General features: G+C 36.1%; 3 protein-coding genes across 3 annotated transcripts; 2 read left to right on the forward strand and 1 right to left on the reverse strand.

Moving 5' to 3' along the window:
- Nucleotides 1-243: 243 nt before the first annotated feature.
- LOC125209610 (dimethylnonatriene synthase-like) lies at nt 244-8229 on the reverse strand. Its single transcript, XM_048109201.1, is given in 4 exon segments — nt 244-626; nt 1491-1737; nt 5616-6042; nt 8177-8229. Coding segments are annotated over 4 exon segments (1110 nt in total).
- Nucleotides 8230-8351: 122 nt separating this feature from the next.
- LOC125209042 lies at nt 8352-8954 on the forward strand. The gene is made up of 2 exons (XM_048108625.1): nt 8352-8659; nt 8755-8954. The coding sequence occupies exons 1-2, from the start codon at nt 8359-8361 to the stop codon at nt 8763-8765; spliced, it is 312 nt and encodes a 103-aa protein (XP_047964582.1). The 5' UTR covers nt 8352-8358; the 3' UTR covers nt 8766-8954.
- Nucleotides 8955-11246: 2292 nt separating this feature from the next.
- LOC125209611 (secreted RxLR effector protein 161-like) lies at nt 11247-11807 on the forward strand. Its single transcript, XM_048109202.1, has one exon. It carries the CDS (start codon nt 11247-11249, stop codon nt 11805-11807), a length of 561 nt encoding a protein of 186 aa, XP_047965159.1.
- Nucleotides 11808-22870: the final 11063 nt, after the last annotated feature.

Here is a 22870-nt window from a genome sequence, read left to right on the forward strand (position 1 = left end):
TTGATCACCTCCCTATAATTATCTACTATTACATTGAACAATTTAAAAAACTGCATCCTTTAACAATTTTGGAATGTAAATCAATACAAATATTTAAATTAATCTTCAATTATTTTGTTTTTGGACTTAGAACTCTTCTTGGCACTTTTCTCAAATTTTGCCTTCATCTCCTCATGATTGTTTGATTCTTGATTGCTTTATTCCAACACATTCTCCATTATTGAAAAGATAATGTTATGGCACTTAGATATGCTGGTATAATGTTGTAGAAAGCCTTGGAATTATAACAACATCGAGAGGCTTCAATTTTGGGAGAGAGAGTCCCAACCCTTCAGTCATGTCAACTGTCTCCCCATTTGGCATTGATAACTCAAAACTTTGGAGCAAACGTGCTAGGGTTAGTTGTATAACTTACAACCCCATTGTCATCCCGGGGCACATTCTTCGACCCGAGCTAAATGGGATGAACTCGAAACATTGTCCTTTAAAATTTATTTGATTTTTTTCGTTTAAGAATCTCTCGAGCCTAAATTCGTCTGGCTCGGACCAAACATTTGGATCACGGTGCAACTTCCATATATTAACGACCAAACGCGTACCTTTTGGGACATGGTATCCACCGATGTGGCAGTCCTTAGGCCTGCTTATTCGGCCGGTTCCGGTTCTAACCGGACCGGTTAACCGATTTTAAATTTTCATGAATCCTAGAACCGGAACCGGAATCAATGTGTAATTTTAATCCGAATTTATTTATAATTTTAAATAGTTCAATACTAAAAAAATAATAATCCAACATCTAGAAATATAACAAATAATAACTAAAAATTCAAATAAATACACAAAAAATACTAACCAACAATACAATAATATTCATATATGGATAAGAGTGATGCCAAGTGAAGTAGGTTGTGACTTTTTGGTTTATAAAAGAACAGTTAATAAATTATTTACAAATATATTAAAATCGTATGTTAAATGAATTGTTACATAAATTTGTTATAAAGTGAAATTTCTATCATATGAAATGATATTGTATTTGTATAAGTTCTTTAATAAATTAAAAACAAACTTATGAGTCCTACTCATTGTAGTTAGTTCATAAAAAATGGATTAGGGAACTAATTGTAGATTCAAAGTATCACGGTTTAAACATTTTAAATACTTCAGACAATAAAGTTCGCGAATCTAACACAGTTTAAATCTAAAAATTATTTAATGTTTCAAATTATTTTACCTTTAATTCAAAATTAATTCAATTAAATTAGATTTATTAGTATATATATATTATAAAAAATAAAATTGAATTATAATCCGGTTCTCGATAAGGAACCGGTTGATTTCGATTCGGAACCGGAACCAATTTTATTTAAAAAGTTGGAACCGGTACCGGAACCGGAACCGAATTTTCCGTTTCCGGTTCCTCAATTAACCGGTCGGTTCCGATTCCAATTCCGGTTAACCGAGAATCGGATAACCGTTTAAGCACCCCTAGCAGTCCTTGAGGGTCTCGCGAGGTCCTGATAAGGGGCCCGGTGGGTACAACCTTAGGGTTTCTTTGAAGATTGCTTGTAGGTAGGTGAGGTTGTTGATGTCGAATTCTTGCACGAATCTATCTGTACCTACTACTCTATCAATTTCGTCCTGAGCTAGTTTTATGGCATGAGGATTGTTTAGGAGCAACGAGATTGCCCATATTATTATCGCAGATGTGCATTCTGATCCCGTCATGATTAGAATCTGAATATAAAATATTAGGTCGGTCAATTAATGGTAAGTAGAAAAATCAAAAGATTTCTCAAATTATCACATCTTTTTAATTATATCCTAAACTCAAATTGTCACGACCGCCCTTCTAGGGTTACATAAATGCGGGCGATGACGACTTAAAAGGACTTAAATGCAAACGAAGAAAGGACTAGGGTTTCATCAAAGGATTTGAATAACGTATTTAATGAATGGTTAACAACAAGAAAAAAATCAGAATAACGCTTTGGTAGTTAAATACAATGGATAACAACAATCATCATAAATGATCAAAACGACAAGGGTTCAATTTAATCCAAAACATATCATGTCTCTAGGTTCTAAACGGAAATTAATATAGTTTCAAGATCAACCAACGATAAGTACAACATGTTTCAGCGGAAGCATCCAAGAGAAGAGTGAAGTCATGTATGAAGACACAACGATACTCGGAGTTTCAAGACAACCATAGTATTTTAATTAAATTGCTCAACACCACCAACCGCTCGTCGCCAGCTCAACCTGCGCATAAGGAAAACACATGCAGGGCTGAGTATTTTGAAATACCCAGTGGACTCATGCCGAAAACATTTTTATAGTTATGACAACCATATCATAGTGAACTCAAGTTTTTTTCATTAAGAAAAGAATATCATCGAGTATCACAAAATAATTTCATAGACTAGCCAGTCAAATCAATCTCCCCCATTTTCTCATCAATCCATCGATCACAACATTTCCATGGTGCGACGAATGTGTGGCCACACTATTCGCCCACGAGACCGACCGACTAGCAAGGATGGCTCCCAGTCTCAACCGTGTACACTAGCCTGATAGGGTTTGCGGCCCTAATCAGACCCGAATTCGTTTTTATAGTCCTATAGCCTGATGGAGTGAACTCACAAACTAGGCATTAGACAACATAGCCCTATAGCCTAATGGAGCGAACTCACAAACTAGGCATCAGGCACACAACATCGTCAAAACAATCATAGGCATGACATAACATTTTAAACCACACTTATAACACCGTAATCATAATTTCAAAAAATAAAAGAGTAGGAAATAAAGCCCACCTCGACTGCTCAAATTTCAAGTACTTTCTTCCCTTTGCTATCACACTTCGTGCGTGAGTTATCACGTTTAGATAATATGTATCACGAATCAGCCTCAATCAACGAACTCTAAATCATGCATGCCCCCGAACGTTTCCCTTTTTCCACCGATTGGTCTTATATTAACATTCACAACCAAGACATGTTCATCATATCAATTTATTCATACTTCAATGTCAGATTTACCATCACAACATGGTCACGCATGAGTATTCTTCGCACAACACGCATCATACACACACATCGACACACACATGTACACGCCGACACACACACACATACATGCTTCTCTTTCATCAATTATTTTCCCCCCTTTCATTCGATCTATATGCATGAAGGTTAAAGAACACCGATTAATCGGTTAGATGAGAAAAGATAGATCAAAAGTACCTTTTCTTGATGGAAACAAATAGTAGAAGAAGGATATACTCTAGTTCTTCAACGAATCTTGAGGCTTCAACGCAAATTCTTTTCAAAGGATGAAGAATTCTTGGTGAAAAGTAGAAGAAAAATTGAGAGAGAGTAGGAGAGAGGGAGGCGTGAGAGAGGCGTGTAGTTTGGCTAGGGTTAGAGTTTTTTTCTCTCTTATTTATAGATTTCAAGAATATAATCCCACAATTAAATAAATAAAGATTTGAGAAGATATGAGGAGGAAAGTGGCGTGAATTATAGGGAGAAATAAGGGGATTTCGAATTCTATGCTAATTAATTAGCTAGCATATGAATTAATTCTCACAGAGTGAAATAAAATATCACAGAGTAGAATAAAAATAATAAATCCCACTATTAAAACAAGGAGTAGGCGATTTCTGCCTATTAAATATGGGTAGGATTTATTTAAATTTTCATGGAGAGCAAGATATCACGAAGCAGAATAAAAATAATAATTCCCTCAATAAAAATAGGAGAGTAGGCGTGAATTTGAGGCTCTCCCACAATGAATCAATTTCAAATCCTAATTTAAATAGGATATGGCAAGATTTGCTAGGATATTTGAATTTATTCATGGAAGAGAATAAATAAGGGATTAAATAATATAATAAATAATTCTTTCTCCTCATAAATAGGGGACTTTCGAAATCTGAACAAGCATGGGGTCGATTTTCTCATGAAGAAAATAAGGATAATTGGTTATTGGATTTAATTTGGATAAATATCGCAAAGAAATATTTAAATCCAAGAAGATAGAATTCATTTCCAATAAATCATAGTGGTCAAAAATTACAAATAAAATGGGTATGATATTTATGGGTAATCCTATTTAATCTCACTCGCCCTTAGGAAATAATTCACCACGATATATTTCCCCCGCATCAATTATTCACAGCCACGTCACATATTCAACGATATTGACTATTCAACAACCACGCCATTCCTTCAACAATATTGACTATTCAACAGCCAAATCTCAACTCCAAGTCACAATTAGGTCTCAAAGAAATCATTACCACAATCGTATGCTATGCGAGATAGTTGGCTTCTTCGAGTATCCATTTTCTGAAAACGACTCAAAATCCTTGCATTGGGAATAGCTGCAAACACCCCCTTCTCGCTATATACCGTCAAACTGTCGTTCAACCAGTCATCTCCCATCCTATTTCTCAGCTCTGACTTCACAAATTTCATTGCAGAAAACACTCTTTCAACGGATGTTGTAGCTACTGGTAAAGTAAGACCAATTTTATCAATCGATAAGAAATCAGAAAAAAGAAAAAAAAAAAAACAAATAATAGTACCAACTTAAACTTGAATGATTATTTTAAATACCTCAATAAGTGATAAGATACAAGAAACTCTCAAAAAATATTGTTGACGCCAATTACTAAGAAATTCCTTCGAAATTCTTTTCGTAGCACAAAACCCCTAAAGCCTAAAGTTTGAAATTCTCTTTGATACAGTATAAATATTAGATAGAGAATGAAAGGGTTTTCTTTTCCTGTTATAAAATCGCCAAGTCTGTAAGCAAGTTAACAAATCTTTTGCATTCTCTATATTTAAATAAGTTAAAATTATTGAAAGTTGGGTTTATTTAATTATGGTATCAATTAATACAAGGCAAGCCCATTTATGAAGTCCGAATATTAAAATATTGGAATCTGGCAATTTGCGTCTTCTTCTTCTCGGCAGAGGCGGCCACAGGTTTGCTTCCGGCGGCGTGGGGTCGGCAGCTAAGGAAGGGTATTATCCGGCTATTCTCCGGGAACAACGGTGGGGTCGGCCGACCCCGCCCGACCCCACCTAGATCCGCCGATGCTCCACCGAGATACAATGCTTTATGTATGGCTTCTTGGAACTTCCAATTTTTGTCATCTCCTCTGCAGGAACAACCATTATTAGCTTAAAACTGGTAATGTTGGTCACACTACCGGTGATAGAAATTAATTTTTAGATTTTTCATTTTTTATGATTTTTTTTTATATATAAATGTGCAATTTCCTTTTTTCGGACAGTTCATTTTGATTTCTTTTTTTGAATATAATTGTGCGATTTTGATTTTCATGTTAACTAGAGTTAATGCATGTCTAGAATTAATACATGATGTCTTCGTCCCATAATAAGAGTCATATTTTCTCATTTTAATCCGTCCCATAATAAGAGTCTTATTTCACTTTTACATAAATAGTAAGTAGGGTCATATTCATAAATAGTACTAGGGTCATATTCCACCAACTTTTTCTTATAATTCCACTAACTTATTCAACTCATTTTTTTTTAACATTTCCTAAAACTTGTGCCAAGTCAAATTGTGACAAATTATAAGGGATTGAGAGAGTACCTAATTATTTGAATTTTCATATTTTCATACAAAATAAAGTTTTGACATAGCTTACATGGAAAACGAGAATCTTTCCCAACTAACATCCTGACGATGATATTGAACGTCAAGTGCTCAATCCGACGACCCAACGCCACCGTCTCCTCTGGCCGGCCACCGTCGCTCATCGAGTACAACTCCTTGACGAAGGCATCGACCTCCTCCGCCCGCACATGACCTAAGTCGTGAAGGGGGCGGGCGGAGAAGAGGTCAACGGTCACCATCTTCCTGACGTCACGCCAATAGCGCTCGTACGGCGCGAACCCAAAGCTCGCGCCGCCGTAGCCCAAGTGCTTCGCAATGGCCGTGCTCGGCCGCGTCACAAAGACGCGGTCGTTGGCGGTGAAGCACTCCCTGATCGCCTCCCAACTTTGTAGAGAGAATTCCTAGCATTCTTCTACGGAGCAATTGTACCGGGATAGTTCCTGTATCGGATTGGATTGCACGTGGACCTCGATAGTAGTGGATTCAACTTGCAGGATTCAATCGAAGAAGAAAACAACACAACAAGTAAGATTTAATTCCGTTGTGTTTTACATGCTCAACTTGCAATATGATTATGAATACAAGAAAACCCAATAATAATTATTTTGTGCGCTAATTATTTGTGGACTACCGTAACTTGTTCTCGTAATTGGGTTTGTGGATGAAATATGATTTCACGTGAAACAGTCTTCTATCTTTTGAAGATTAAATTGGATGAGGAATAAAATTTGAAATTTCTATCAAAATTTGATTAGTAATTAACTTTGGAAGTTAGAAATTAGATTTCTATTCCGTTTGAAAGGTTTTAAAGAAAAGCCAGAAAGCTTTAATTTTGATTTTTTAAAGAAAATTTTGGAGATTTTGACTATTCTGGAGACTTGTTATCGAAGATACAGAAAAACTGAAATTAACCCTTTAATTAGATTTTTGGAAAGAAAATCTTTTTTGGTTTATTTAATATCTTTTCGGAACTAGTTTTAAACATGAAGTTAGACTTCAAAATCATTCGAAAATTTTGACAACTCCAAAACGTCTTAAAGCTTTATTGAAAATTGATTTGATATTTTGAATATCATATCTGTTTTGAAAATCTTGAAATCTTAAATTTTGAGTTTTTAAGATTGATTGCCATCTTTTCTTCGAATATCAGGCACGGGCCTTTCCTTTTAAAATAGTAGGACAGATTTTTATAATTAGGTATATAATTAATTTAAAATTTATTATATACAGTAAGTCCAATTACGTTAATATTAATTGGATCAATATTTTACAGTTTACATTAATTTAGAATTAATGTAAATAGTTGAATCCACATTTAATATGAGAATAAAATTTGATTTTATTTGTTGAGCATTATTTGATATCCTATGTGATAAGCATGCTATTTGATTTATGCTTATTTATTTTAACTATAGTAGTTTGAGACCGTGTTATACTATGTCTGGGTAGGCGGCGCCCAGTATGTGTAGTCCGTGTTATACTATGTCTGGGTAGGCGGCGCCCAGTATTTGTAGTCCGTGTTATACTATGTCTGGGTAGGCGGCGCCCACTAATTGCAGTCCGTGTTATACTATGTCTGGGTAGGCGGCGCCCACTAATTGTTTGAAATTTAATATTGGATATTATATTCACAAACTAGTATCACACTTTTTCCCCATAAAATACAAGTCTTGTTTTTGAAACAAACGCATCGTCCATCATAATTGTTTGATTTTCCTAGTCTTCTCGACCACGAGTTTTACACCAAAGCGTTTACTCTAAATCCACAAGGCCTAGGCTCATTCATAGATGCATGGTTGGCATCGTGTGATGGGGTTGACTTGCTTAAATTGTTTAGTAAAGCCAAAGCGACCTAAATGGTTTATGGATGCATATTAATTGGATTAATAAACCAAGAATTGCAAAATAGTTGTTGCAATTGGCTTGGAGGACTACCTTGTAATATTATTGTAGTGATCAGCCAAAGCAGGGGCTGCGATAATATGGACTTAGATCTTGGACCACTAAAATTTATATTTGATATAAATTCGTATTTTATGTTTGGGGGACATAATATATATTAAAATTAGTGGGATCTAATCAATACAATAAACCCTTGTTTGGTTAGTGATACGAATGTGATCTTTGTATGCTTTTCTAATTTACTTTTCATTGTATTTTTCTGTTCAGATAAAATGTCAAACTTGACTTACAAATGTTTGATGGAAACACACAAGTTGACTGGGTCAAATTTCACGGATTGGCTCCGTTGTTTGCGCTTGATGCTAAGGCATGACAAAACTGATTATGTCTTGGACAAACCAATTGGTGTCGTTCCCAGTAAGGAATGAGTTTGCTACGTTTGACGCAGCTGCTCATGAGAAACATGTTGAAACTGCAAATGATGCTCAGTGCATCATGTTGTCATCCATGAGTTTGGAACTTCAAAGACAACATGAGCATATGCTTCCATATGAGATGCTTAAACACTTGGAGAGTTTGTATGCTTCACAAGATCAAACTATGGAGTATGAGATACTTCGCGATCTCTTCAAGTGCAAGCTTCGTGATGGAGGCAAGGTTTCTGAGCATGTGCTGAAAATGATTAGTTTGATTGAGAGGTTAGCATCGATTGGATCGGTGCTTCCCGCAAATGTCTCAACAAATCTAATTCTTCAGTCTCTTCCTAGTAGTGTTGAGAATTTCATTGTGAATTTCAACATGAACAACACGAAGGTTGGGCTGCCAGAGTTGCACAACATGCTTAAGACTTATGAGTCTTCAACTGCTAAGATCAAATCTGTGCTCATAGTGAGTTCTTCTGCGAAGTCTTCCAAATGGAAGAATAAGCAGCAACAGAAGAAGAAAGCATCTAAGGATGTTGTTCTAAAGCCTAAGAGTGGAGGGGCTAAGAAGAAGTCGAAATCATCAAAGGATGAGTGTCTTTTCTGTTATGAGAAGGGACATTGGAAGAGAGACTGCCCAAAATTCAAGGCACTAGGTGCAGAAAGTGGGAGCTCAGGTATGTTTGTCATTGAGATAAATATGTCTATGAATAATTCACAATCTTGGGTATTAGATACAGCTTGTGGCTCACACATTTGTTATAATGTGCAGGGTCTAAGTGACTGCAGGAAAGTGAGGCCTGGGGAAGTTGATTTGCGTGTTGGGAATGGAGCAAGAGTTGTTGCCGAATGCGTGGGGACTTACAGATTGGATCTTCCCTCAGGACATAGACTAGAATTGTTCAATTGTTATTTCGTTCCAGTTATTTCTAAGAATATTATTTCCATTCCGATGTTAGACATTGAAGGTTTTTCCTTCCATTTTGCGAACAGCAGATGCTCGTTTTCTTTTAATGGATTGTTTTATGGAAATGTCACTCTTGAAAATGGATTATATATGCTTGAATACAAACGAAATATTCTCAATGTGCAAAACAAAAGACCTAAGCTATGTAATACGAATAATGCAACTTATCTTTGGCATTGCAGACTTGGTCATATTAATGAGAAAAGAATAGCAAGATTGAGAAAGTTAGACTATCTCACTTCATTTGATTTAGAATCATATGGAGCTTGTGAATTTTGTCTCAAAGGAAAAATGACAAGTAAACCATTTTCTGGGAAAGGGGTGCGTGCTAAGGATTTTCTAGAGTTAATTCACACAGATGTGTGTGGACCGTTTCCAACTCAAGCAAGAGGCGGTTATTCGTACTTCATAACTTTTACTGATGATTTATCAAGGTATGGGTATGTGTATCTTATGAAACATAAATCCGAGGCCTTCGAGAAATTTAAAGAGTTTAAGTGTGAAGTTGAGAAACAACTTGGGAAAAGTATCAAGACTCTTCGATCAGATCGAGGAGGGGAATACTTGAGCCGAGAATTTCTTAATTACTTGAAGTCACATGGAATCCAAGTCAGACTGGACACCTCCTGGTACACCTCAAATGAATGGAGTATCTGAAAGGAGAAATCGAACATTATTAGATATGGTTCGATCCATGATGAGCTTCGTCAGTCTCCCTTTATTCCTATGGGGTCATGCCTTATTAACAGCTATTTACATTCTAAATAGGATTCCTTCTAAATCAGTCGAGAAAACACCATATGAGTTATGGTGTGGCAAGAAGCAAGTCTTAACCATATCCGGACCTGGGGTTGTCCAGCTTTTGTTAAGAAAATGATGACTAATAAATTGGAAACTAAAAGTAAGAAATGCTATTTTGTGGGATATCCTAAAGAAACTAAAGGATATGAATTCTACTGCCCTGGAGATCACAAGGTGATAATCTCTAGGAATGTGACGTTTCTTGAAGACAATTATGTCTTAAAGGAACAAGGTTACAACATTGTAGATCTTGAAGAAATTCAAGAATCACAAGATAACATTGAGGATGAGGTATTGTTAAATGGTTTGAACAATAACTCAGTGGGAGTTTTTGATGATCTATTGGGAGGGGAAATTACTCTTAGAGAGGACCTTAGAGAGACTCTCGAAGGACCACCTCAAGACAATGAGATGCATCAAAGACAAGAATAGTTGCATCACCTCCACCTCAAGAAGATCATGGGGATATTCCTGAATCTTCTCACATACAGAATGAACAGCCTGAACCAGAGCAAAACCAACTCAATAGGCCTAGAAGGACTCGTCGTCCACCTGAGAGACTAAATCTAATGGTTGAGAACCAAGATGATGAAGTTGATTTAGATGACGATGAGCCTAAAACCTATACCGAGGCGGTGTCAGACACCGATCGAGAGAAGTGGCTTGAAGCCTTGATATCTGAAATGGACTCGATGTACTTCAACTTAGTCTGGGAACTAGTTGACTTGCCAGATGGGGTTTACCCTATAGGCTGCAAATGGATCTTCAAAAAGAAGAGAGATGCAAATGGCAAAGTACAAACCTACAAGGCTAGGTTAGTGGCAAAAGGTTATAGTCAACGCGAAGGCATTGACTATGATGAAACCTTTTCGCCAGTTGCTAAGATCAAGTCCATTAGGATATTACTTGCAATAGCTGCATACTACAACTTTGATATTTGGCAAATGGATGTCAAAACCGCATTTCTCAATGGAGAATTAGAAGGCGATGTCTATATGACACAACCTGAAGGTTTTGTATCGAAAGAAAGGCCGAATGCAGTATGCAAGCTTAAGAAGTCCATTTATGGACTTAAGCAAGCTTCAAGGAGATGGAATATTTGTTTTGACAGAACAATCAAATCGTTTGGTTTTGTCAAAAGCAAATAGGACCCTTGCGTTTATAGTAAACGTGAGAATGGAAACATCGTATACCTTATCATATATGTTGATGACATCTTGATTATGGGAAACGATCGTTCTATGATGCAATCCGTAAAAGAGTGGTTGTCTAGATCCTTTATGATGAAGGATCTGGGTGCTGCTTCTTTTATCCTTGGAATTAAGATCTATCGAGATAGACCAAATAGGATGTTAGGATTATCACAATCCACTTAAATAGACAAGTTGTTAAGGCGCTTCTCAATGGAGAATTCTAAGAAAGGTTTTCTTCCTATGGAACATGACATTGTATTGTCAAAGAAGGATTGTCCTTTTAATGACAAAGAAAGAGACAACATGAAGAGGATCTCATATGCTTCGACTATAGGATCTATTATGTATGCCATGATATCTACTAGGCCAGATGTGGCCTATGCGCTTAGCATGATAGGCAGATTTCAGCAAAATCCCGGTGAGGAACATTGGAAAACTGTTAAGACTATTCTTAAGTACCTTAGAAGGACTAAAGAATATTTCTTAGTCTATGGTGGACAACCAGAGTTATCAGTTACTGGGTATACTGATGCTAGTTTCCAAACAGACCATGACGACTATAAGTCTCAGTCTGGATATGTTTTTATCCTCAATAGTGGAGCAGTGAGTTGGAATAGTTCCAAACAAGGTACAACTGCTGATTCCACCACCGAAGCCGAGTATATTGCTGCATCTGAAGCTGCCAAAGAAGATGTTGCTTTGTTAGAGTTCGTTAAGGAACTGGGTGTCGTTCCGAGTGCCAGTAGTGCAATACCTTTGTACTGTGACAACACTGGTGCTGTTGCGCAAGCAAAGGAAACCCAGAGCTATGAACATGAACAAGCATGTTCCCAGAAGATATTATCTGATCAAAGAAATAATTGAAAGAGGCGACATAAAATTAGAAAGAGTACCCACTGATGATAATTTGGCTGACCCTTTCACCAAACCTTTATGTGTAGCAAAACACAAGCACTTTGAGAGTTTAGGTGTTAAGCATGTTGGTAGATGGCTTTGAATCAGTGGGTGTTAAAGTTTTATATGTCTTAGAAACATTTTGTATTGAGACAATATTACTTGATCACATTCTATGAAAATTTTATTTTCTATCGGTTTTGTGCACTTATTGGAATAATTGTTTTAAATGTTTGTCTGTATTCTAAATATTTGTTCCCTTGAATTATGACGGTCGTTAATGGAGTGTGACATTAATGATATAGTATAATTCTAAAATAGCTCTAACCAATGATCATCAAGAATGAGATATTGATGATATGTTACAGGTTAGCATGGGGGTTGCATCGCATTCTTCGAGAATGTAGTTGTTCTCACAACTATGAGATATCAGATACTCGTGATGGACACATAGTATACTTTGGAGAGTATTGGTATACCCTACTATTAAATTGTTTTGTTAAGTGTCTACAGTTTATTAGTGCAGGAAGTATGTAATAGTCCTTGGATCTGAGGTCATTACATATTTTGTTTGTTGAGTGGTGTGCTTTGATCTTGTCCAACGCTTTGCCTCCCAAAGGATGATTGAGACACGTACCTGTGTTGGGTATATCATAAGATAAATGAAAATGGTAGTTGAGCCAAGAATGAAATTCATTTCTCGATTAGAATTTTGAGAAAACACTCAAATTCTCTATATTACTTGATCATTAAGTCATTGGCCAATGCAAAGATATATTCGATTAAAGTAATTGAATATGATCGAATGGGTCATTTAATAAATATGAGATAAAGTGATTGAGCTATTTGGATGACACATAGCAAATCTTAGGCTCAATCGGGTGGTTCGTGAATGAAAGGATATTACTATAAACATTATGTAAAGGCTTGTTTACCGAATTCACGTAAACGTCCTTCATATATCGAGCTACGCTGCCAACGCAGTCTAGGAGTTTTGTACAGACTTCGATTAGATCGTCGTCGATAATGAGGGTCTAAAGGGTCACACTATATGTGTATTTTGATCCGCTTAAGGGTACAAAGTTGGAACTGCGTATTATATCTAATGCTAGTCCAAGTGGGAGATTGAAAGGAAATGGGCAAGAATTAGATTAATATGGATTAATTAATAATAGTTGGGCTACAATTATATTAGTCCATAAGCCCAGCAATCGTGGAACCCTAGTGACTCTTCATCTATATAATGATTATTTATTCTCCATTGTGGGGCATGAGAAATAGCGTACAGTAGAGAGAAAATACGTAAAGCTTTGTAGAGAGAATTCCTAGCATTCTTCTACGTATCAATTGTACCGGCATAGTTCCTGCATCGGATTGGATTGCACGTGGACCTCGATAGTAGTGGATTCAACTTGCAGGATTCAATCGAAGAATAAAACAACACAACAAGTAAGATTTAATTCCGTTGTGTTTTACATGCTCAACTTGCAATATGATTATGAATCAAGATATGTTACTCTTGTATGCAATTTTCGATGCGCTCATTAGATGAATACAAGAAAACCCAACAGTGTCCTATTAACGGCCATGCACCCGGCGGGTGCGGTGGAGTTGTTGCGTTGTTGGTTGATTTGAAGTGAGAGTAAATGCAAATTGTTACTATTATTGCTACAAATAATAATGATAGCTTAATTAGTATTGCGAAATCCATTGTTGGGGATGAGCCAGATTATGATGATGGGATATTGGCAAATAATTGCTTGCTATTTATAGAGTACTACTTCATCTTCGAATAATTTTTTTATTGAAATTTTCTAGTAACTGACTTTGCATTTGTTGTACAATTTTAAATGACGTGTTCCATACATTATGGACAATTAGGGCTGTTATCCTAGTTAGGGACAGGGCCAATGGTCCCCAAACAATGTCAATTACCATATAAGTATTATTTATAAATTTATGAATCTATTATAAATTTATGAGTATGGAATTTTTACTCGTGAAGTAGTGTGGATGAATTTCAATTCAGCCTCGCCCACTCTATTGTTCGATTCGCCCATCTGGTGCATTAATTGCTGATTTTTGAATTTCATCTATTTTCCATTTGATAGTTTTTTTGTTTTCTTTATTTTTATTTATTGCAGATTTTCCATTTTTAATTTATTCTTTCACTTGTTTATTTTTATTGTTTTCATACATTTATGTAAAAAATTTATTAAGATCAGATCTTTGAAATCTGAGAATAAATGTATGTGTTGTTTATTATACTTTCAGCGGGAGAAAATAAATAATTATATATGATGCTTAGTTGTTAAGAAAGAATGTTATTAATCGTTTGATAGGTTCTTGACCTATCGAGCCTGAGCACCGCAGATTGAACGACAAATAGAAGAGAAATAAATCTAGCTAGTTCAGGTGCTAGGGGACGATTTCCACCAGAACCGAAAATGAGAATAAGTTAATATTTTATTTCTCGATGACTAGAAATGCTATATAATTCTACTCCCTTCGTTCCATAGTAGTGGAGTCATTTTGTCATTTTGGTACGTTCCATAGTAATGAAGTCATTTCCCTTTTTAATAAAAAAGTCAACGCATTTCTTCCCGCTTACTTTACTCTCTCTTCATCTCTCTGCCTTTTTCATTTCCTACTTTATTCTTCCTTTACTTAACTCACTTAATACATTTTTTCTTAAATCGTGTGCCGAAATGAAACGTCTCCACTACCACGGAACGGAGAAATTCTAAACCCTAAAATGTACTCCATCTTGCTAATCAAGCAAGATATATAAATAAAAAGTTTATAAAAGATACGGAAAATAAATAAATATAACTAACTAAAATAAACGATATGATAAATCAAATAAAATCAAAAAATGTATATTGAGGATGATCTTTGGCGAGATTTGCTAGATCAAAGACCCTATCATAGTTATTATAACAACACTACCATCGTGTTCCCGACAAGATCAGTTCTTTTGACGTTGATGTTTCTTTTAACGATAACCATCATATATCTCTACTTCCTAATGATCATCTTCTCTTTTTTATGAATAAATTAATCGAATATCATCAGAACTTATCGTTTACATCATACTCTCGGGCATACCCGAGAGGAAACATCAACGACTAGCCAACAAGGAGACTAAGAATACCAAAATAACATGGGCAAGCCCATGAAAGATACATAAGATCAACAAAATCGAAGCATACAAAGAGAGCACCATCTTGAGACATCCGCCACAACCCAGTGTTGGTGGGCCTCGTTAAAACCCTATGGGAATAAAAACCCATGGAAAACTTTCCAAAGAGAAAATGAATACCCTAATGAGTGATTCAAGACGTGCCAAAATTCCACTACCACCTGAAAAACAATCACCATCATCATCTATCTGGGGAGTGGAGAACAACTTGATCGTGGGAGAAACGTGAGTTCAAAGTACTATAGGTGGCTTCCTTGATCTGAAAGATCACCCTTGCAATAACCCAAGTCTTTCCATCGAAGATGACTGCGTTCCGCGTTTTCCAAATGTGTGTGGCTGCAGCCATAAGTGCAATCCTTTTTGCCATTTGCACTATAACTGAGCCCCTCGTCTGCCGACATGCCCATTTGATCACAATCTTGAGTCTTGATGGTCACTGATCTTCTTGAGATTCCAAGCCATTCCAGAATCTTGCCCCACACTGCCCACGTCTTGGAGCATTTAAAGAACAGATGGTCTGCTGATTCTTTGAGTACCCCCCGCCCCCCAAAGCTGGCAGGTAGGGTCCAACTCCTCCACAAAAAGCAGTTTGTCCCTAGTCGCAAGCTTCCCTCGGATAGTAATGATCATCTTCTACTCCTTTCTCATTATGCATCTCTCTCGGAGCCCGTATTGCTAATGACGCAGCTACTTCTGGTGACGAGGATACTGAAAATATACTACTGTTACTTGTAATTTGGCCCCTTCAAAGCCAAAATCTTGTATTGCCTCCGTACACTATGTACGTTACAAATTACTACCTTCGTCCACAAAAAATCACTACAAAATATCATTAAGGAAATTTTTAATGCAATTAAGGATGCTACTTTGTATTTTAAATATGCCGCCGACGTTTCAAAAAACGTCCTTATTGTTGGTGTCCCAACTGAAATTAGAGGACGCAAATTAAAGCGTCCTAAAAAGCATAAATTAAGTTAATTTATCCTTAATTTATGAACACTTTCTTTTGCGTCCTAAATTCGTCATTTTTTAAATTTTCCAATGCAAGTAATTGCGCCACAATTTTTGTGTCATTAAAAGATTTTTTTTGTGGTGAATAGAATTTTACCATTCTGGGTAGTCCACCAAAATTAGACAAATTCTAAATATAGAAAATTTTAAACAAATACTAACCATACACATCATTGTAGCTGTGGACCCCCACAATCCACTAACACTACTTCACCACATTTTGTCTCTCTCTCTCTCAATTTACTAATTGCGCATTAAAATCGGTGTTATTTAATTATTATTTTTTTGTACAGAGGAAATATATTGAAACTGAAGATGGTTTACTTTGATAGTGTTAAATGCTAGTAGCATGGCGGAAAGGATCATCTAATTCTTTTCCTAATACTTTTTCTAATCCACCCCTCACAAACATAAAATATGATGGTGGGTCCATTACCATGTATGTGAGGGGTAGATTAGGAAATGTATTAGGAAAAGAATTAGGTGATCCTTTCCGGTAACCGGGTCGGAACAAGTGCTAGCTTCAGCAGGTATGCAACACCAGCTGTGTCAAGATATTTTTGAAAATATAGCATATTTATTCTAATGAAAAAATAAAGATTCAAATTTTGATAAGCAAAATATGTTGGATTATTAAACTTTCTTGAAATGTGATTAATTATTTATCTATGCAACACCAGCTGTGTCAAGATATTTTTGAAAATATAGCATATTTATTCTAATGAAAAAATAAAGATTCAAATTTTGATAAGCAAAATATGTTGGATTATTAAACTTTCTTGAAATGTGATTAATTATTTATCTTTATCATACTCCAGGTGACTAGGAAATATATTTCACAATGCTGCAATGAAGAATCAGTTTGCAATCAAGGAAAAAGTTTTGATATCAGACTAAAGACCTTTGAGTTTTTCATTGTACTTTTTATTTTACAGTTTTCTTCTTATATTTCAAACTTCAAAGTCACTAGATGAATTAATATGCACGGACTACAAAAAGAACATTTTAAAATGCATGATGTAGGAATTCAATATCTAAATTTTTTTTCTGTTAACCTACAAAAAGAACTTTTTAAAATGCATTATGTAGGAATTCAATATCTAATTTTTTTTTCTAATTTTTTTTTTACAACGTTTAACACTTCACATTTAATGAGATAGATATTTAATTAGCGTAGTTATATGATGGCAAGCTTTGACAAACATATGGTCTAAACATAGTATCTGCACCCTGCACAAAATAAACGTTTTATGTACACACATAAAACGCACTCTATATCTGGAGAACTAGAACTAAAATTAAACATAGTCACTTAAAAAAAATGGATAACTTAGATCAGTGATAAACACAGATTTTGCATGTTTTAAAGGCCTAGATTTGGCTCGTTTTAAATGTCAATTATGCAAATTATGTTGTACATTTTGGTATTTTGACGTATTTGTTGATAAATGATAGAAAATGAACGAAAAAATGTGCAAAAAATCCAAGGTGCAGCAGCCTCTATTCGAGCCCATTCTGCCTGCGACTTTAAAGTTCAATCAGTGCCGACTACATACCATTCTCTTCTCCTTTGAAAGAGCTTCACATGGGTACTTTGAACATCTAAATCGGAGTTCTATGGAGAAATTTATAGTCATTTTACGAACGTTGCGCAGCACAGTCAAAAGCTGGCGAAAATTCAAGGAAAGAAATTATTGTCTTGTGATACCAAATCTCTCCTATTAATTATAGAACTCGAAATTACCATATTTCCCATTACTTGGACGACACTTTTTTTACCAATTTTAAATTTTTTCAAGCCTATATATACCTCATAACATAATTCATACTCCCTCCGTCCCACTTTAGGAGTCCCGGTTGAGTTCGGCACGAGTTTTAAGAAATATAAAAGAATGTTGGTGAAAAAATAGTGGAATGTGGGTCCTACTTTTATATATTAGTTTTATAATAAAATGTGAGTGGATAAAAGTGAGTGGAATGTGGGGCCTATTACTAATTATGGAATATTCCAACCGGAACTCCTAAAGTGGGACACCCAAAAGTAGTAAACCGGGACTCCTAAAGTGGGACGGAGGGAGTAATATTTATCTCAGAGCCTCCAATCCTCTCCCTCTCTATATTATTCTTCCACATATTATTCTTCCACCTTCCTTTAGAGTGGAACTCTACAGATCCAAGCAAGATAAGACTGGAGACTGCATAATTCAATCTTGGGTTTTGTTTTGTTTTACTTCATATCTAGTACTTTAATTGTTGTTTTCAGTAAACATCTTTTGTAGAATTTTTGGCAAAAATTCTATGATTATAAGTTATTTATTTAATTGATTTTCCTTGTTAGCTCTTGTAGTTATTTTAATTTCTCTTGTACTTATACGTTTGTTTGATTGACCATCTTATAAATGCATGTGGATTCTACTACAATAATAGGGAGATGAGTAGCTTAATTTGAAAGATGAGAGATTGACGTTTTTGCCAATATAATCAAGAGATTTGAGTCTTTGAATGAAGCAAATTTATCTTAGGAGCTTTTAGGAGTTGTTGCCTTAGTTTCATAAATGAGACTTCGTTTCTAGGTAGCAATCTACAAATTGTATGCTTCGGGAGAAAATATAGTTTTACATATATGATAGCTTAATAACTCTAGAGACTGTAATTCAAGAAAGTTGATTTGATATTAGCTATTGATTGTGGTTTCTAAAACTCTACATTCCTTAGCATGCTTTGTATTATTTGTTTTTATGTTTTCTGTTATTTATTTATTTATGTCTAGTTTATAAATCCAAATCCAAAAATCTCTTGTCTCTAGATGTATATGATGCTTAGTATATAATAGACAATTGCAATCTTATTACCTGTGTTCAATATTCCGATACTGACCTCTTTAGCTATACTAGATCTACCTTATATACTTGCAAGTATTTTTAGTGCTAATAAATAGTACATCAAGTTTTTGGCGCCGTTAGTTTTGAGTGTCTGTACATGTCCATTACTTACATATTTTTTCTATTTTGGTATTTGACGTGTTTTATGAAAATATGCAAAATAGAACAAAAAAGATAGCTAAAAGTCAAAAATGGAAATCTGGAGTATTCTAGCCAGCCAACGGTCCGTTGCACCATTGGCAGTGACCACTGGCCGCCATCGACCGCTGCCCCTGTAGCGGCCCGCTTCGAAAAATAGAGCTGAAAAGATGAACACACCCAACGACCGTTGAGATGTGCGTAGCGACCACTGATTTAGATCCAATAGCTACATAGTGATTGTCAGCGACCGCTAATCGAGATACAGAACCTACGCGATGATTTGTAGCGGCCCACTGTGAAACGCAGCGCACAAATTTGCTCTATTTTCTCTCCAAGACTTACCATACTATGCTGAAGATTTTACTATATTATGAGGCACGATTTTGAGGCTATAAGTATCCCATCAAGCTTCATCAAAGAAACATTTTGCTGCATAATTTTCAGAGCATAATATTTGAGAGTTCCTTGCATTGTGATCATTACTTAAAGAGTTTGAAGAGTGGATTCAAGAGAAGATCAAGACTACAAGATTTAACCTTTGGGTTCTATTGCGTTATGAAAGCTTTGTAGATAAACATAAAAGAAATTAAGGATGAACCGGAAGTTTTTCTCTGTATATTGAGTGTCAAATAATACATGTATATATACTACTCTAAAGAAGGATATGGAATCATAAAAGTGAAACCCTAGTCTAGCTAAAGAACTAATCTGCATTTTGACACAGGTTGAATCCTTATCCAATCCTACATATCCCGCTGGTAGCTGGGAAAACAACCTCGGCAGGACCACTTGATTTTATCTCGTGTTGTATGGTTCATGTGAAGATAGAGAAATGACACCAAGCTTATTTCTCAGCTTCGAGAAGAATTGATTCCCAAGAGGTTCTGTTTGGATATTGGCTATTTGATCAATTGAAGGGACGTGTCTGAGTTCAATCAACTTGGCCTGCACTTTATCTCGGACAAAATGTATGTCAAGCTCAATATGCTTGGTGCGAGCATGAAGCACCGGATTGCTAGCGAGAGAAATTGTGCTTATGTTATCAACCCACATAGTAGGAGTGTTCGAACCCTTAATCTGCAGCTCATCAAGTAACGACTTGATCCAGGAAATTTCAAACACACTCTTAAAGCCATAAATCTAGACTAAGTACATTAAAAGATGTAGAAGAGTGAAATATGATTGGGTCAACTTCTGGCGAGAGGAGGGAGCAAGCAACAAAGGCTGAAGAAGTCTTGAATTTGATTGAAGGAGAAAAACATGAAGCAGCTGGATTGGAGGAAACGATATAGCCCCCGATCAAGGGTTCCCTTGAGGATTGGGAGCTTTGTGACCTGATCCTTAACAAAACAGAATGTAGGATGGAATTCAAAAAAACACATCACTGTTAAAAGCAAATTTAGATACACTTAAAAGATCCTTAGTAATATGTGGAACGAGCAAGAGGTTATGGGGGAATAAGAAGCGAGAGCAAGATTCAGAACATGGGTAGAAATGAGAGTTACCAATATGAGAAATTGCAACACAATTACCATCATCAAGCTGAAGAGATTTACCTCCACCATACTCTGAACCACAACTAAGGTTGGCTAAGTCGTTGGAGACATGGTGCATTGCACCGGAGTCAAGATACCAAGACGATGATGAGGATCTAGCAAAGTAGCACTCTAATTGAACAGGAGTGGGGAGTATACCACGACCTTGAGCAATGTGGGCAGCAGGCTGCTGTTGGAGCGCCAAAAGAGGATGATTACGGAGAGGTTGGTGAGAAAGTTATCCAATTTTTTGATCGAAACGATACCAACAACGATCAACTGAGTGGCCAGGCTTTTGGCAAGCTGGCAGATCAGGCGGTTGCCAAAACGACCACCTTTGCCACGAAAACTACCACGACTGCCATCATTTGACCATGAGAGTAGTTCAATCTTGAAGAAGTGTCTCTGTTGCGCTGGGGAATGGGTTGAACCAAGTTAGCAGAAGGTTGAGATCCATCAATATTGATAGAGCTTTTCTTGATAGACTGCAAGCACGACTCAAAGCTGAGCAGGAGCAAGGCAACATCCGCTATTGTCCATTGATAAGCACTGGAAGAGATAATGACCATGACTGGATCATATTCTGAGCCAAGACCGAAGAGAATGTGGAGGATCTGGTCCTCTTCGAGAATGCGACAGCCAGAAGAGCCGAGAGTAGGACTTAAGCTTGCTGAGATAATCCTTCATAGGGAGTGAGTTCTTTTTGAAGGTTTGAAGAAGAAACTTATACTGCATAATCTTAGCCTTGCTTTGGCTAGCATAGTTAGCGGTGACGGCCTCCCAAATTTCCTTGCTGGAAGAAAGTCCAACTACAAGGACCATGGAGCTCTCAGTGAGAGAAGGCAAAAGCCAAGAAGACATGAGATGGTCTTGCCTGTATCAAGCAAGGAATGCTAGATTTGGTTGTACAGAAGAGGTAGGGGCATCAGGATTGAGCTGGGGAAGGATAGGGACTGAACCATCAAGAAAAGGCTCAAGACCATAGCCTTGGACAGTAGCCAAAACTTGTTGGTGGAGCCACATGAGAAAATTATCACCAGAAGAAAACTTGAGGGAGATGGGGTGGGAATGGGGAAAGAGAGGGGTGATTTGTAGATGATTTTGTGGCTGGGTAAAAGGGATGTCTGCCATTTTAAGAAAGAGACAAGACACAGAAGTAGGTCCTAGGATTTGACTGTTGTGATACCATGAAAGCTTTGTAGATAAACATAAAAGATATGAAGAATGGACCGGAAGTTTTTCTCTGTGATACCATGAAAGCTTTGTAGATAAACACCTCATAATGCTCTGAATTTTTAGGAGATAAAAATAGGGAAAGAAAATATTTTCTTCGTCTTCATTGTACATATTATACTGATGTTTTTATACACATTGAATGCACGTCATTATAACATTACATTAGAACGTGTCATATGCAAATGATTGGAATTGATCGTTTTAGTGACGGTTGTTATGTGCATCATTGCAAATTCAAAAATGTATTTCATTAAAATAAATTTATTTCATTATATATAGACTTCCCCGACATATGTCCTAATTTTTTTTTAGTCCTATACATTAAATTTGTAACCTTTTAGTCCAAAACAATATGTTTTGGTCCAAAGTTAACCATGTCGTTAAAAACTTAACGTCAAACGTGATTTGACCAAATTAATAACTTAATTTTGAATCTATTTAACCTGAACCTAATTAATTATTATTAGGTTAATTAGATTAATATTTATTAAGTTAATTGGGTTATTTAAATTCAAAATTAAGTCACAAATTTGGTCAAGATATGTTTGACCGTTAAGTTTTTAACGGAATTGTTAATTTTGGACCAAAACATATTATTTGGGACCAAAAGATAACAAATTTAGGGAGTGTTTGGTTCATATGTTAGCATTTCTTAAGAAAATGTGATGAGCATGAAATGGTAAACTTTATCTTAAGTTACACTAACTGCGTCTCTTGTTTGGTTTTACCCACCTCCTTTTTTTGTATTTACAAGAATATCCTCCAATGATCTAATACATCCTAATTAGAACGTTTCTCCATTTTTTTCTCACACAAGCCGCCCCCCTTGTCGACGAAGCCAATAGAGCAAAGTACCGCATTTTTCCAGAAGGAGGTAAGCTCGATAAGGATTTATACTCGCAAATACTCAATAATGTTGTAGTATTGGTGTTTGATTTGTTCTGAGAAAAACCAAGCCAAGCAGACAAATTCATGAGTGTAGTATTGTGAATATTGTAAATAATTTTTTCACATATCTTTATATCC

The sequence above is a fragment of the Salvia hispanica genome, chromosome 3 (genome assembly GCF_023119035.1).
Source record: "Salvia hispanica cultivar TCC Black 2014 chromosome 3, UniMelb_Shisp_WGS_1.0, whole genome shotgun sequence".
NCBI lineage: Eukaryota > Viridiplantae > Streptophyta > Magnoliopsida > Lamiales > Lamiaceae > Salvia > Salvia hispanica.